Source organism: Heptranchias perlo, chromosome 1 (genome assembly GCF_035084215.1).
Source record: "Heptranchias perlo isolate sHepPer1 chromosome 1, sHepPer1.hap1, whole genome shotgun sequence".
In the NCBI taxonomy this organism is placed as follows: Eukaryota; Metazoa; Chordata; class Chondrichthyes; order Hexanchiformes; family Hexanchidae; genus Heptranchias; species Heptranchias perlo.
The window spans coordinates 70,705,696-70,719,393 of record NC_090325.1 but is presented as its reverse complement, the minus strand read 5'-3'; the positions used below and the strand labels follow the sequence as shown (position 1 = coordinate 70,719,393).

Sequence of the window (13,698 nt, the reverse complement as noted above, 5' to 3'; positions counted from 1 at the left end):
AATTTGATAGCCTTTGAGCTTAAGAAATGATAAGAATTGCAGCAGTCTTCTTTGAAAGCAAGGGAGTAAAACGCGTCACAAATTTAGTGCACCGTTTGGCAGCCGGATTTCTTTTTAACGAGGGTGGTATGAAAATGACAGAATTTAAAGTCGAGTTACCACGTAAACAGAAATGCAAGTCCATCAGCTAATCTGTGGAATTATCAATTTGGCACCCATTCAATGGGCCACAGTAGTCTTTTCTGGTCCTGTAACATTCCTATACTATCAATCGGTTTAGGCATAGAAACGTTAATACAGTTTCCTGCTTGTATTATTGGGGGTAAAAGAAAGAGTGGTCTAATTAAAAGTTAATTGGTGACCTATTTGAGAGGAATGATAGAGTTTCAAAAAGTGAGTACTTTTCAAGTGAAAGCCATTGTCTGAAGTACAGAGAACATTCTCCAAAGATAGTTTTTATGCTACCCTTCAACAGACTACCATAGAATCATAGAAGTTACAACATGGAAACAGGCCCTTCGGCCCAACATGTCCATGTCGCCCAGTTTATACCACTAAGCTAGTCCCAATTGCCTGCACTTGGCCCATATCCCTCTATACCCATCTTACCCATGTAACTGTCCAAATGCTTTTTAAAAGACAAAATTGTACCCGCCTCTACTACTGCCTCTGGCAGCTCGTTCCAGACACTCACCACCCTTTGAGTGAAAAAATTGCCCCTCTGGACCCTTTTGTATCTCTCCCCTCTCACCTTAAATCTATGCCCCCTCGTTATAGACTCCCCTACCTTTGGGAAAAGATTTTGACTATCTCCCTTATCTATGCCCCTCATTATTTTATAGACTTCTATAAGATCACCCCTTAACCTCCTACTCTCCAGGGAAAAAAGTCCCAGTCTGTCTAACCTCTCCCTATAAGTCAAACCATCAAGTCCCGGTAGCATCCTAGTAAATCTTTTCTGCACTCTTTCTAGTTTAATAATATCCTTTCTATAATAGGGTGACCAGAACTGTACACAGTATTCCAAGTGTGGCCTCACCAATGCCCTGTACAACTTCAACAAGACATCCCAACTCCTGCATTCAATGTTCTGACCAATGAAACCAAGCATGCCGAATGCCTTCTTCACCATCCTATCCACCTGTGACTCCACTTTCAAGGAGCTATGAACCTGTACTCCTAGAACTCTTTGTTCTATAACTCTCCCCAACGCCCTACCATTAACGGAGTAGGTCCTGGCCCGATTCGATCTACCAAAATGCATCACCTCACATTTATCTAAATTAAACTCCATCTGCCATTCATCGGCCCACTGGCCCAATTGATCAAGATCCCGTTGCAATCCCAGATAACCTTCTTCACTGTCCACAATGCCACCAATCTTGGTGTCATCTGCAAACTTACTAACCATGCCTCCTAAATTCTCATCCAAATCATTAATATAAATAACAAATAACAGCGGACCCAGCACCGATCCGAGGCACACCGCTGGACACAGGCATCCAGTTTGAAAAACAACCCTCTACAACCACCCTCTGTCTTCTGTCGTCAACCCAATTTTGTATCCAATTGGCTACCTCACCTTGGATCCCATGAGATTTAACCTTATGTAACAACCTACCATGCGGTACCTTGTCAAAGGCTTTGCTGAAGTCCATGTAGACCACGTCTACTGCACAGCCCTCATCTATCTTCTTGGTTACCCCTTCAAAAAACTCAATCAAATTCGTGAGACATGATTTTCCTCTCACAAAACCATGCTGACTGTTCCTAATTAGTCCCTGCCTCTCCAAATGCCTGTAGATCCTGTCCCTCAGAATACCCTCTAACAACTTACCCACTACAGATGTCAGGCTCACTGGTCTGTAGTTCCCAGGCTTTTCCCTGCCGCCCTTCTTAAACAAAGGCACAACATTTGCTACCCTCCAATCTTCAGGCACCTCACCTGTAGCGGTGGATGATTCACTTGCACTATAATATTCCATACCTGGTAAAAACATGTTTTTCAGTATTATTGTGCTGGCAAGTCTGTTGGAGAAGGTAGCAATCGATGAATCAGTAAAAATTTCACACTGAACACCAGCACTATTATTACATTATTCAGTGGCAACGAAGAACAGGAGATTAAATGTTCCCTACCAGTTTTGAATACTGCCAAAATCATTTTTTTATTGAATTTGCAGGAAAATAACATAAGAACATAAGAAATAGGAGCAGGACTAAACCATACGGCCCCTCGAGTCTGCTTCGCCATTCAATCAGATCATGGCTGATCTTCAACCTCAACTCCACTTTCCCACCCAATCCCCATATCCCCTGATTCCCTTGGAGTCCAAAAATCTATCCATCTCAGCCTTGAATATTTTCAATGACTCAGCATCCACAGCCCTCTAGGGTAGAGAATTCCAAAGATTCACAACCCTCTGCAAAAAGAAATTCCTCCTCATCTCAGTCCTGAATGGCTGACCCCTTATCCTGTGACTATGCCTCCTAGTTCTAGACTCTCTAGCCAGGGAAAACAATCTCTCAGCATCAACCCTGTCAAGCCCCCTAATAATCTTATATGTTTCAATGAGATCACCTCTCATTCTTCTAAACTCCAGAAAGTATAGGCCTATTCTACACAACCTCTCCTCATAGGACAACCCTCTCATCCCAGGAATTAATCTAGTGATCCTTCGTTGTACCACCCCCAAAGCAAGTATACTCTTCCTTAAATAAGGAGACCAAAACTGCACGCAGTACCCCAGGTGAGGTCTCACTAAAGCTCTGTACAACTGAAGTAAGGCTTCCTTACTCTTGTACTCCAATCCCCTTGCAATAAAGCCAACATGCTATTTGCATTCCTAATTGCCTGCTGTACCTGCATACTAACTTTTTTGTTTCTAGTACAAGCATACCCAAGTCTCTCTGAACACCAACATTTAATCATTTCTCACCATTTAAAAAATATTCTGTTTTTCTATTCTTCCTACCAAAGTGAATAACCTCATATTTCCCCACATTATACTCCATCTGCCACCTTCTTGCCCACTCACTTAATCTGTCCATATCCCTTTGCCGACTCGGTATCAGCAGCAAACTTGGATAACATTACACTCGGTCCCTTCGTCTAAGTCATTAATATAGATTATAAATAGCTGAAGCCCCACGAGTTACAGCCTGCCAACCTGAGAATGACCTGTTTATCCCTACTCTCTGTTTTCTGTCCTTTAACCAATCCTCTATCCATGCTAATATATTACCCCCAACCCCATGAGCCCTTATCTTTTATGTGGCACGTTATTGAATGCCTTTTGAAAACCAAATATATTACATCCATTGGTTCCCCTTTATCTACCCTGCTAGTTACATCCTCAAAAAACTCTAATAAAATTGTCAAACACGATTTCCCTTTCATAAAACCATGTTGACTCTGCCTAATCATATTATGATTTTCCATGTGCCCTGTTACCACTTCCTTAATAATGGATTCCAACACTTTCCCGATGACTGATATCAGGCTAACTGGCCTGTAGTTCCCTGTTTTCTCTCTCCCTCGTTTCTTGAATAGCAGGGTAACATTTGCTACCTTCCAGTCCACAGGGACCATTTCAGAATCTAGAGAATGTTGGAAGATGCAATCTTCCAATGCATCCGCAATCTCTGCAGCCACCTCTTTTAGAACCCTAGGATGTAGGCTATCAGGCCCTGGGAACTGTCGGCTTTTAGTCACGTTATTTTGTCCAGTACTTTTTCTCTAGTGATATTGTTTTAAGTTCCTCACTGTCATTTACCCCTTGATTCCCCACTATTTTTGGTATGCTTTTTGTGTCTTCTACTGTGAAGACAGACACAAAATATTTGTTTAATACATCTGCCATTTCCTGATACCCCATTATAATTTCTCCTGTCTCAGCCTCTAAGGGATCAACGTTTACTTTTGCTACTCTCTTCCTTTTTACATACTTGTAGAAGCTCTTACAATCCGTTTTCATATTTCTTGCTAGTTTACTTTCATATTCTATTTTCTCCCTTTTTATCAATTTTTCAATCGTCCTTTGTTGGTTTCTAAAACTCTCCCAATCCCCAGGCTTATTACTCTTCTTGGCAACATTATAGGCCTCTTCTTTCAATCTAATACTCTCCTTAACTTCTTTAGTTAGCCACAGATAAATCACTTTTCCTGTGGAGTTTTTATTTCTCAATGAAATGTATATTTGTTGAGAATACTGAAATATTTCTTTAAAAGTTTGCCATTGCTTTTCAACTGGAAGACCCTTTAATTTAATTTCTTTGACAACTCACCTCTCATACCCTATGTAATTGGCTTTATCTAGTTTCTGACTTAAACATGTTACTTTCAAACTGAATGTGAAATTCTATCATATTATGATCACTCTTCCTCAGAGGTTCTTTTACTGCGAGATTACTAATTAACCCTATCTCATTACATAATACAAGATCTAAAATAGCCTGTTCCCTGGTTGGCTCCATGACATATTGCTCTAGAAAACAGTCTTGAATACATTCCATGAACTCGTCTTCCAAACTACTTTTGCAAATTTGATTTGTCCAATCTATATGCAGATTGAAGTCCCCCATGATGACTGCATTTCCTTTGTTACAAGCTCCCATTATTTCATGACTAATACTCTGTCCAACGGTATTGCTACTATTAGGGGGCCCATAAACTACTCCCACCAGTGTTTTCTGCCCCTTGTTAGTTCTAATTTCCACCCATATTGATTCTACTTCCTGATCTTCTGAGCCAAGATCCTTTCTCACCACTGTCCTTAGGTCATCCTTTAATCATTAGGGCTACACCCCCTCCTTTTCCACTCTGCCTGTCTTTTCAGAACGTCAAGTACCATGGACTATGAGTTCCCAACCTTGGTCACCTTGCAACCATGTCTCTGTAATGGCTATTAGGTCAAACCCATTTATCTCTATTTGTGCAATTAATTCATCTATCTTGATATGAATGCTCCATGCATTTAGATGTTATATGACATAACATGTTTATATCGCACAACTTATGATTATACCTGCACATCAATAAGTAACACCAAGAGTTTAGACAAAAGGAATCAATGTCAAAATTCCCCAAGAGGGATCGAAGTGATTGTAACAACTGACGTGGTATTACATTACTCTCTGTCCCTGACAAACTCTTCTGTACCATTATCCGCAACAGAACATAAGAAATAGGAGGAGTAGGACATCCAGCCCCTCCGCCATTCAAACAAGATCATGGCTGATCTTCTACCTCAACGCCATTTTCCTGCACCATCCCCACATCCCTTGATGCCTTTAATATCTAGAAATCTATCAATCTCTGTTTTGAATGTACTCAAATGACTAAGCCTCCACAACCCTCTGGGATAGAGAATTCCAAAGATTCACCACCCGCTGAGTGAAGAAACTTCTCATCTCAGTCCTATATGGCCTACCCCTTATTCTGAGACTGTGTCCCCAGCCAGGGGAAACATCCTCCCTGCATCTACCCTTCCAAGCCCTTTAAGAATTTTATATGTTTCAATGAAATCACCTCTCATTCTTCCAAACTCTAGAGAATACAGGCCTAATCTATTCAATCTCTGAATCTCAAACAGAATTAGGGTAGCCATTGATGGCAAACTCTGAAGAGTTTTCACCAGAACAGATTTTGCACTGATCAGGTCTTTACTCTTCACAATATCACTGAGCAAAGCAAAGAATGGCAGTTACCAGAGGTGCTGAATTTCATTGACTTTCAGTAGACATTCGATAGTATCAACAGAAATTCACTATGGGAGATTCTCAGAATGTATGGGTTATCTAGGAAAGTCATTATCAAGATGCACAATGTGTGGTAACAACAAGCAATGAGTTATCCGACTGGTTTGATATAACAACCGGTTATCAGACAAGGCTGCATCTTGTCCCCCATACATTTTGGCATTGTAACTATTTCATGATAAGACATTCACCTAGCATCAAATCAGGCATTGGACAGACCATTAGAGAACTTGGGGACCTAGGCTTTTCAGACAACATCTGCCTCATTAATAAAAATATAAAAGACATGCAAAGAATATCAATGACTTAGATGAAGGAATAGAGAACTGTGCATCCAAGTCTGCTCACAACACTAAGTTAGGTGGCACAGTAAGTAGTGTAGATGGGAGCAGAAAGTTGCAAACGGCATTGATAGATTAAGTGAGTGAGCAAAACTGTGGCAAATGGAATTCAATGTGAGGTCATCCACTTTGGACCGAAGAAAGATAGATCAGATTATTTTATAAATTGTGAGAAACTGGGAACTGTGGAGGAGCAGAGATAAAAGGGTCCATGTGCAGATATCACTAAAAGCCAGTGGACAGGTACAAAAAAATAATTAAAAAGGCTAATGGAATATTAGCCTTCATCTCAAGGGGGCTGGAATACAAAGGGGTGGAAGTTATAGCACAGTTGTATAGAGCTCTGGTTAGATTGTATCTGGAGTACTGCGTTCAGTTCTGGGCACCGCCCCTCAAGAAGGATATATTGGCATTGCAGGGGATGCAGCACAGAGTCACCAGAATGATACCAGGGCTTAAGAGAGTTAAATTATGAGGACAGGTTGCATAGACCAGGCTGTGTCCCCGCTAACCTTAAAATTAGAGCTAGACTGTTCGGGGGTGATGTCAGGAAACACGTTTTCACTCTAAGGGTACTGGAAATCTGGAAGTCTCTGCCCCAAAAAGCTGCTGAGGTTAGATCAAATGAAAATTTCAAAACTGTGATTTTTGTTAAGTAAGGGCATTAAGGGATATGGAACCAAGGTGGGTAAATGAAGTTAGAATACAGATCATTCATGATCTAACTGAATGGTGGAGCAGGCTCAAGGGGCTGAGTGGACTATGCTTGTTCCTATGTTCCTAGAAAGACAAACTATCTCTCAGATACAGCCAGAAAAGTTGAGATATACATTGTGGGGTTCAAATCCCCTTTAACAAAAGACATTTGAAGGAAAGGGTTAACTGTACCCCTTTTAAAACTCCTCCGGAGGGTCGCTGCCCTCAGCTGGACATGTATGCTCAAGCTGTCAGGAAATGCGTCAATGCCAGATTCATCAGCCGCACTCAGAAGACAGTCCAGAATGTCACCCGAGCACAACGCAACGCCATCAACGCTGTCAAGACCAACCGCAACATCGTCATCAAACCAGCGGACAAAGGAGGAGCCATAGTCATACAGAACAGAACAGACTATTGCAAAGAAGCATACCGACAACTGGACAACCAGGAACACGACAGACGGTTACCCGCAGATCCGACCAAAGAACACACCCACCAGCTCAACAAACTGATCAAGACCTTCGATCCAGACCTTCAAAGCATCCTACGCACTCTCATCCCACGTAATCCCCGCGTGGGAGACTTCTACTGCCTCCCAAAGATACACAAAGCCAACACACCCGGACGTCCCATCGTATCAGGCAACGGAACCCTGTGTGAGAACCTCTCTGGATACATCGAGGGCATCCTGAAACCCATCGTACAGGGAACCCCCAGCTTCTGTCGCGACACTACAGACTTCCTACAAAAACTCAGTACCCACGGACCAGTTGAACCAGGAACACTTCTCACCACGATGGACGTCTCGGCACTATACACCAGTATCCCCCACGATGACGGCATCGCTGCGACAGCATCAATACTCAACACCAACAACAGCCAATCTCCGGAAGCCATCCTACAACTCATCCGCTTCATCCTGGATCACAATGTCTTCACCTTCGATAACCAGTTCTTTACCCAAACACACGGAACAGCCATGGGGACCAAATTCGCACCCCAATACGCCAACATTTTCATGCACAAGTTCGAGCAGGACTTCTTCACTGCACAAGACCTCCAACCAACACTATACACCAGATACATCGACGATATTTTCTTTCTATGGACCCACGGCAAGGAATCACTAAAGAGACTACACGATAACGTCAACAAGTTCCATCCCACCATCAAGCTCACCATGGACTACTCCTCAGAATCAGTTTCTTTCTTGGACACACGAATCTCCATCAAAGACGGGCACCTCAGCACCTCACTCTACCGCAAGCCCACGGACAACCTCACGATGCTCCACTTTTCCAGCTTCCACCCTAACCACGTCAAAGAGGCCATCCCCTATGGACAGGCCCTGCGAATACACAGGGTCTGCTCAGACGAGGAGGAACGCGATGGACACCTACAGACGCTGAAAGACGCCCTAGTAAGAACGGGATATGACGCTCGACTCATCGATCGACAGTTCCGACGGGCCACAGCAAAAAATCGCATAGACCTCCTCAGGAGACTAACACGGGACGCAACCAACAGAGTACCCTTTGTCGTCCAGTACTTCCCCGGAGCGGAGAAACTACGCCATGTTCTCCGCAGCCTTCAACATGTCATCAATGAGGACAAACACCTCGCTATGGCCATCCCCACACCTCCACTACTCGCCTTTAAACAGCCACCCAACCTCAAACAGACCATCGTTCGCAGCAAATTACCTAGCTTTCAAGAGAACAGCGTCCACGACACCACACAACCCTGCCACGGTAACCTCTGCAAGACATGCCAGATCATCGACACAGATACCACCATCACACGAGAGGACACCACCCACCAGGTGCATGGTTCATACTCCTGTGACTCGGCCAACGTTGTCTACCTCATACGTTGCAGGAAAGGATGCCCCAGAGCATGGTACATTGGCGAGACCATGCAGACGCTGCGACAACGGATGAACGGACACCGCGCAACAATCGCCAAACAGGAGGGTTCCCTCCCAGTCGGGGAACACTTCAGCAGTCATGGACATTCATCCACCGACCTTCGGGTAAGCGTACTCCAAGGCGGCCTTCGAGACACACGACAACGCAAAATCGTCGAGCAGAAATTGATAGCCAAGTTCCGCACCCATGAGGACGGCCTCAACCGGGATCTTGGGTTCATGTCACGCTACACGTTACCCCACCAGCGAACAAATATTATCTGTTTTTAATATAATGGGTCATTTGCTGGCTTTCTCTGCCTTCCGGATGTTTCTGCCTCTCTCTGTTTTTTTTCCTGTTTGTTTTTTTGTTGAATGTGTATTCGGGGGTTCTGCAGGTGACACCTCTCTGTCTGAACACGGTGATTGCCTTGGCAACGGGCAGTTGCAGGGGCATTCTGTAAACACCATGTATTGTTCTATATGTATAAATGCGTAGGCTTCGAGGAGCTCCTGAACATTTACCTGAGGAAGGAGGAAGCCTCCGAAAGCTTGTGAATTTAAAATAAAATTGCTGGACTATAACTTGGTGTTGTAAAATTGTTTACAATTGTCAACCCCAGTCCATCACCGGCATCTCCACATCATGACGTACCCCTTTTAAACAAAGAAATTTGAAAACCTGCAAACAAAGTAATGTGGTAAACTGTGTTCTCGCAAATCCTGTTTTGGCATTGGAGAAATATGTCGGGATCGAAGATATTGTACTGCGAATAGATAGCAAGATAATTAAATAAATAAGCTGGATGGATAACATTGAGCTTAAAGCGTTTGTCAGGCTTTCAAAACAAATAGGCTTTTGGAAGCATAAGCTTTTCAACACAGCAGGGGGTAATGTAAGAAAAGGCAACAAGGACATACATCAAAGGCTTCAGATCAGGAAAGCAAGAGTAGATGTGAAAAAAAGCATGGACCTCTCATTCCTATCTGGTAATCTGTTCAAAAGAACTGGGATCTGTAAAACATCAAACAGTATTACATTTAGCATATGGTCAAATGGTATAAGGAATGGATTTGAAGCCACTAAAGCAGTCAAAATTGGAGATGTAAGAACCATTAAGAATGTCTGGGCATAGAAATGTAAGGGGCTATCTCTACATGAAAGGACAGAGACAATAAAGGGGCTTTTTACAACCCATCATTCGAGCACATGGTCTTTTCTACATCAAAGGGTCTCTCCAGTCACATGATCAAAGCCTAAACTGTCAATCATTGAAGTATGTTAATGATTGAGGCATAGCAACAGGGAGCAATTGGACAAAAACGATTGACCCTCCCCAATTCTACATCCTATTGGTAAAAAACAATATAAAAAGACGACTTTGAGAGAAGAACAGTCTCTTCTTCACCACTCAGCAGTCACAAGGAACGCACACTTCAGTTGAACCATCACGCAAGAAGAGGAGGACCTCGAGTTCTGAAGAGCTGATCAGCCTTCAGGCCCAATGAGCAAAATCCTTGGTTTAAAGGTTGTATATGTATTAATGATTTGCCTAATGTATGTATGAATTGTTAAGTTATTACATAATAATGTTGCAAATTATTAAGTGTATAATGGGATTTTATAGCGGAGAGTCATATGTATGGTTTGATTTTGCTTCATGAATGCTCATATGAATGATATCATTAAATAATTACTTTTGATTGACAAAACTACCGTGAGTGACGGTGACTTTCTTTGCTTAACTATTCATCCAGTGTGCAAGAATCACACAAAATAAGAAATTCCCTACATCAACAGAGCAAAAACGGAAATCATGAAAGTTAATGCTGACTCTGATGATGAAATATATCTGCAAGGTGAACAACTGCAAATTGTGCATTCTTTCACCTACTTAGGCTGTGTGGTGCAAGACGATGGAGACAGCATGTCAGGTGTCTAAACTCACATCAAAAAACCTAGTGGAGCTTTTCAAACGCTTTACTCAAACTGAAAAGCAAATGTGATTGAGAAAAAATAAAGTTGAGAATTTTGAAGAGCAATGTGCTAGATGTGTTCCTAAATGCGTGAGAAACGCGGCCACCCAAAAGAAGCTCAACAGATTCCAGTGTAGATACCTGCGGCGGCTCTTCAACATCAGCTGGTTTAACGAAGTGATAAATCGTACAATCATACAATCTTAAAGCACAAATAGAGGCCATTCGGCTCATTGCACCTGTGCCAGCTATCCAATTCATCCCACTCCACCGCCCTTTTCCCATAGCCCTGCAAATGTTTCCGTTTCAAGAACATTATCAAATTCCCTTTTGAAAGTTACTATTGAACCTGCTCCATCACCCTTTCAGGCAGTGGGTTCCAGATCATAACGACTCGCTGCATAAAGAAAGTGCCCTCATCTCCCCTCTTGGTCTTTTGCCAATTATCTTAAATCTGCGTCCTCTGGTTACTGACCCTCCCACCAGTGAAAATGTGGAGTTTCTCCTTATTTACTCTATCAAAACCCCTCATAATTTTGAACACCTCTATTAAATTTCCCTTTAACCTTCTCTGCTCTAAGGAGAACAATCCCAGCTTCTCTAGTCTCTCCACATTATTGAAGCCCCTCATCCCTCGTACCATTCGAGTAAATCTCCTCTGCACCCTCTAAGACCTTGACATCCTTCCTAAAGTGTGGTGCCCAGAATTGGACACAACTCTCTACCTGAGGCCTAACCAGGGATTTATAACTGTTTATCATAACTTCCTTGCTTTTGTAGTCTATGCCTCTATTTATAAAACCAATAAACTCTATTTAAAAAGTTTATTTCATCTCTCCTCATAACTAAAGCCTTTCATCCCTGATATCATCTTAGTGACTCTCCATTGTACTCTCTCCACGGTGGCCAGCCAAAACTGAATATTCTAACTGCAACCACAACAATAATTTGTACAGATTTAGCATTACTTCTGAACTCAGTAACCAATTTATAAAGTCTAGGATCCCAAATGCTTTTATTTAAAAAACACTATCAACTTGTCCTCCCATTTTTAAAGATCTGTATATGTGAATCCCCAAGTCTCTTCATTCCGCTAATCCTTTTAAAGTTTTACTATTTAGTGTACCTGTCCTTCCCCTATTCTTACTCTTAAAATGTATCACCTCACATTTCTCTGCATTAAATTTCATCTAACATCTATCTGACCAATCTACTAACCTCTACGTCCTCCTAAAGTCTTACAGTTCTCTTCAGTTAATCATGGTCTCTATTTTTGTGTTGCTACAAATATTGATCTTGTACACCCTGTATCCAAATCCCAATCATCTACATATATTGAAAAAAGCACTCGTCTCAACACTGACCCCTGGGGAACACCACTGTTTACATCCCTCAAGTCCACAGATCTTCATTAACCAATCCTCCACATTTTCTTTCGTTTAATCAAATTCCTATCCTTGTGGAATTCTGGAATTTTCTCCCAAAATCATTTTGCCATGCTACCTCCCTCCCTCCCTTCAAATGCCTCCAATAAACCATCTCCCAAACTATATCTTTGCCTCATCCACTCAAATACTCCCTCCACCTTATAGTGCTTAGAGATGTTCTTTTACATGAAGAGCACTATATGAATATAAACCATTACCACTCAACGTTTAAAAATACTTACGTCTTGAAACAGCTTCTTATCTGCTACCAGTTTTTTAGATGCCAGCGTCTTGGTGACATGATAAAAGGCAAGCAGTGCTCTGTGTTGACGGAGATCATCCTGCACTTTAACAGATTCCAGCAGTGTGGGAATTAGTTCTGGCCAGTGCCGAGGGCAATCTAATCTGGCAACTTTAGCAATCAGTACTCCAATTTGGGTTGCTATCTGTAAAGAAGACATACCACAAAAAGGCTAAATCATTTAATTCAGGAGTAGTCCATGAAAGAACTGCATTTTTGAGTGCAGGACAACCACTTAAAAATAACACTGATATTAAGATCTTTAAGATGAATGTGTAGTTTCCAGAAATGATGAACACACCTTTTTTATCAGCTTTCCGATGAAAAAGAACATTTTTGCATAACTAATTTCAATTATCAAGAAATAAATTTGATTTTCTTTTTAAAGGGTTATCAGCAATAAACTGTGTCAAATCAAAAATGCCTATCGACCTGGATAAAGGTGCTAAACATCATGGATCTATCATCATTTTCAATCAATGCTGGGGCATCCAACTGGTAAAGATGACTGAAAAAGCAATTTCCATGTTCTACAAATCCTAAAACCACCCAGTGATAGAATATTGCACTCTTGTTCAGCAGAAAATATGGGTAACTTCGCAGTTACCCCTGAACTCTGTCTAAAAATATACAGACGAGTGAAGTTAATTAGGATGATCTAGGCTGTGCTGGAGACTATCAACTCTTAAAATCACAGAAATACAGAGAAGTGACAGCCTGGCCACAAAGTTACAACTGAAGCATAACAGTTACTTCAATGTATAATCAGATGAGGTGTAAAACCAAGGCCCCATCTCCTTGATCAGCTGCATGTGAAGAGCCCCTTGGCACTATTCAAAGGTCAGGGGATTCTCTGTGTCCTGGATAACATTCTTCTCTCAATTAACAGATTATCTGGTCAATCACCTGCTGCTTTTGTAGGTAGTAGGTTTTTCATATTGTCAATGCCCAAAATGTTTGAGCAGTCAGCATCTGGGAGTTACAATGGTTACAAACAAAGCAAGTGAATGTGAGCTCACAGCTACCACCAGTGGCTCCCCACAAAGTAATTCTGAATTAAATGCTCACCCATACATATTGTATTCCATTATGTGAAACTAGTTATTGAATCATATATACATATATAGATACACACATATTAACATAGAGACATACATACAAACAAACATATATACACATATGCTGCATTAGGATTAAGGGTTACACATATATATCTTAATTGTAGCTCAAACATCAGATCAAGAACATTTTTTCCACCCACTGGTGTTCCAATTTACCCTTCTGAAA

At 41.8% G+C, this 13,698-nt stretch overlaps 1 protein-coding gene across 1 annotated transcript in view; it reads right to left on the bottom strand.

Moving 5' to 3' along the window:
* Window positions 1-13,698, bottom strand: part of ipo11 (importin 11) — a 711,960-nt gene that overhangs the window by 631,670 nt on the left and 66,592 nt on the right. The window contains exon 5 of the mRNA XM_067986592.1: window positions 12,353-12,556. Coding sequence (XP_067842693.1) covers window positions 12,353-12,556 — 204 coding nt within the window. The remainder of the gene's footprint in view (window positions 1-12,352; window positions 12,557-13,698) is intronic.